Raw genomic sequence first — 3,264 nt, forward strand, 5'->3', positions numbered from 1 at the left:
TGCCCTTTGTACCTTTCACGCCTTCCGACAACGAAGTGAGCCAAAGGAAGAGCGGAACAGAGGTGATTACTAGAGCCGAAGCGACACGAGCTCCACCGTGTTATCAACAGGGTACATCCAAAGCCGCATTCTACGATTGTCTCCATGGCGACGGCTCGAAATAAGAAGCGAGCAGAACGGACTTTGGCGGGCCGTAGGAGGACGTCCTTTCAGTTCCAAGCGAAGCGAACGGACGTGTTGAACAAGATGCCTCTTGGTAGCACGCTGTACACGCTTGTGGGGTTTTATCCGGAACTCGACTACCGGCCGCTACTCTTCGTCAAGCCTATTCCACAGCATAGGGTATGCAGCGCCTGTGGATTGGTTCGCAAGAGGAGCGCATTCCTTCAATGCATGCACGTGTTGTGCGAGTCCTGCTATGAGCAGTGCGCTGCGCCAGCCTCACACATCTGCCCGCTGGACGGCCGCGAGTTCCAGGACGAGGAGGTCGATTGGAGAGAATGCCCTGCGGATGAGATGCTTCGCAGAGAGGTAAGGGATGAGAAAAAAATATCAAGTGGACTTGCGCTTTGCGGTTTGATACCATTAAGCGCCGCATGGTTGAAGGTGACTTTGTCGCAGTCGAGGGCTACATCGGATGAATCAGTGAACACTTTTAAAATTTTTTAAAATATAAGCTTTTGGGGTAGAATTACGGCCTTCGAAGCATAGTACTACCAGGGTTGACGGACACTAAAAAAACAGTGAATCGTGTTAAGTAGTACGCTGGTTAACTAGTTTTTAATAACTTTTTCAACTAGTAAAGTAAGGCGCCTACCTGCAAATCGAGATTTGTAGCCGGTCGTTAGTAGTAGCAATAACAGTTTTTGGAATTTCGAAAATGCGAATACCCTTGACGCTATGTCTCGACAAAATTAGGCTTTTTCAACTAGTTACGTGCTCTGGAGTTGCTTTGGCTGCATGCCTTCGCGAGCGCATGTGTTTCCGCACGATGCAGGCAAATTTTGTCGAAATTATTGAGGAGCCCTCCAGTAGGGTACCTCTTTCTTTCTTTCTTCTTTCACTCGCACCTTCCTCTCTTCCCTTCGGGCGTAGTTGAGGTGTCCGCCGAGATATGTGAGGCAGATAATGCGCTATTTACTTTGCTCAAAAACCAATTTACCAATTTATTTATAGGCCCAGATTGGTAGTATAACTTATTTCGCAATTTTTCTCACCAAATCGCAAATTCTCTCCAAAACAAATTTGCCATTTACCGGAACAAAGCAGTGTCAAATTTAAAACAAAAACGGCGTGCTGAGTTCCTGAAGTTGTAACAGGAATGGACGTAATGACTCCATTCGTTTTAACTTTGCAGGTGAAGTGTTGGAACGAAAAAGCAAACTGCGGGGCAGTGATGCCTGCGCACAGAATCACCCAGCACTTTCATCGTGAATGTGCTCATCACTCGATTTGCTGCCCCAAGTGCTCGGCCGCTGTTCTCTGCTCCGAGATCTGTGCGCACTTGGGATCAAAATCCTGCAGTAGAGTGACGCCTCGCGCATCTCGACGCCAAGGTGTGACCAGCTGCAACGACATAACGGCACTCCTGACATCTCTCAGAGAAACCCTGGGAGGGCAGGCCGGAGAACTGAAGGCACTTCTGGAGGGGCTCCTTGTCGAAAGTGGCGCCAACAGCGAGATACTGAACCAACTTGTTCATGGAGAAAACCGCTGCCAAGAAGCGCTCAGGCATGAACTAAGTAAAGGCATTAACTACATCAAGGAAACAGTAAGGCAAGAAGTGGCAAAAGCAATGGCCGAGCAACGTGACTGTGTGAACAACTGGTTGCACAAAATCACCGCGTTTAGCGAGGAAACTAGACATGGTTTGAGTTTAAGCTTCAGTAGCATCGGAGAAATTTCCACCAGCATGCAAAGATTGGAAGCAATACATAAAGATGAGTTGGTGCAACCAACGAGAGAAAACCTCGATAAGGTTTCAAAAATTGCAGATAGCATGGAAGAGGCAAAGAAAGAAGTTCAAGAAAGTAAGAAGGCGATATCTAGCATTGATAAAGTGCTCCGATACCCTGAGATACAGGTAGCGCACTGCGAATTTGTCGTGGAAGGTGTGAAGTTCCTGGAAGAAAAGGCGTTGGTGCTTGGGCGCGCTGAGTACGAAGACAAAAAAGTCTATCTCCGTGGCTACCGAATTGCGCCCGGAGTCTGCATAGAATGTATTTATGACATTGGAATGGTCGTGCACCCGCAGTTCCGAGTACACCAGAGTGACATGGACGACGCTTTGCTATGTCCACCCAAGCTAAGAGTCAAAGTGCGTTTCGTTCATCCAAAGTCGGGTGCCGAATGTGACAAGACAGCACTCGGTTGTTATAAATGTGAGAGAACGCAGGAAAGAGGTAGTTTGTTATGGCGTTCAAAGGATGGGCGCTTGCTCTCTAGCCTGTTTAAGGGTGGCTTTGTAGAATACAACCAGCTTCGAGTAAGGTTCGAGCTCCTGCCATGGTTGGAGCTTGAATGAGACCAGAAGCCAAGTTTCGTCGCTTATAGGCTGGTATACTTAGCAGCAGTTTTTTATTCCATGCTCTGTGTCCTAGTGTGCGGTATGGTGAAGGCTCCTCGGGCATTTCTGGCCATTACATGGTCACTCATTGCTTTATTTTAATCCCTGGATGAGGGAAATATAACCGCGGTCAAAGTGCCATATCCCTACATCCGGCTCTAACCGGAAAGGTAACGTCGGTAGCTGAAGTGTCTCAATAAAATGGGCGTTTACTTATCACTTCATGTAGTTCAAGATTTTGAATGTATGTTCCACAAAAAAATACGGGACATTTTCTCTTCAAAGAACGGTGCTTCCATCGACGGAGAACAAACTACAACGACACTTCGTTTGAAGGCAAACACTACCATCGAAGACGACGTCCGCTACTAATGACAAGTGCGCCGAGGAGTGCATGCTCCTGACGATGTAGAAGTAACTTCTACGCGACAGCGTATGGCTACAGCTCGTTCGGACGAAAAGAAGTCGGTGCATTCGGCACTGCGTGTCGCAAATAATAGGGGGCAGAGGAAAAAAAATTGTATCATGGTAATTTGCGGTTCTAGTGATTGATTTGTTTGTGATAGGTGATGACGACTTCACGAAATCGTTGTAATTATCATTTTTAAGGAAATTAAAAAATGTAAGAATTGGAAAAAGGGAGGCTCAAAGGTGCCACAATGCTCAGAATGAAAATCCATTGCTTGACGACGCTATTT

The 3,264-nt window shown here is 46.9% G+C and overlaps 1 protein-coding gene across 1 annotated transcript; it reads left to right on the forward strand.

Annotated features, from left to right (window-relative positions):
* Positions 1 to 213: 213 nt before the first annotated feature.
* LOC149329508 (uncharacterized) lies at positions 214 to 2,961 on the forward strand. The gene is made up of 2 exons (XM_089562272.1): positions 214 to 531; positions 1,358 to 2,961. The coding sequence occupies exons 1-2, from the start codon at positions 247 to 249 to the stop codon at positions 2,522 to 2,524; spliced, it is 1,452 nt and encodes a 483-aa protein (XP_089418398.1). The 5' UTR covers positions 214 to 246; the 3' UTR covers positions 2,525 to 2,961.
* The last annotated feature ends 303 nt before the right edge of the window (positions 2,962 to 3,264 follow it).

Source organism: Amblyomma mixtum, chromosome 9 (assembly GCF_055824585.1).
Source record: "Amblyomma mixtum isolate Tamu chromosome 9, ASM5582458v1, whole genome shotgun sequence".
NCBI lineage: Eukaryota > Metazoa > Arthropoda > Arachnida > Ixodida > Ixodidae > Amblyomma > Amblyomma mixtum.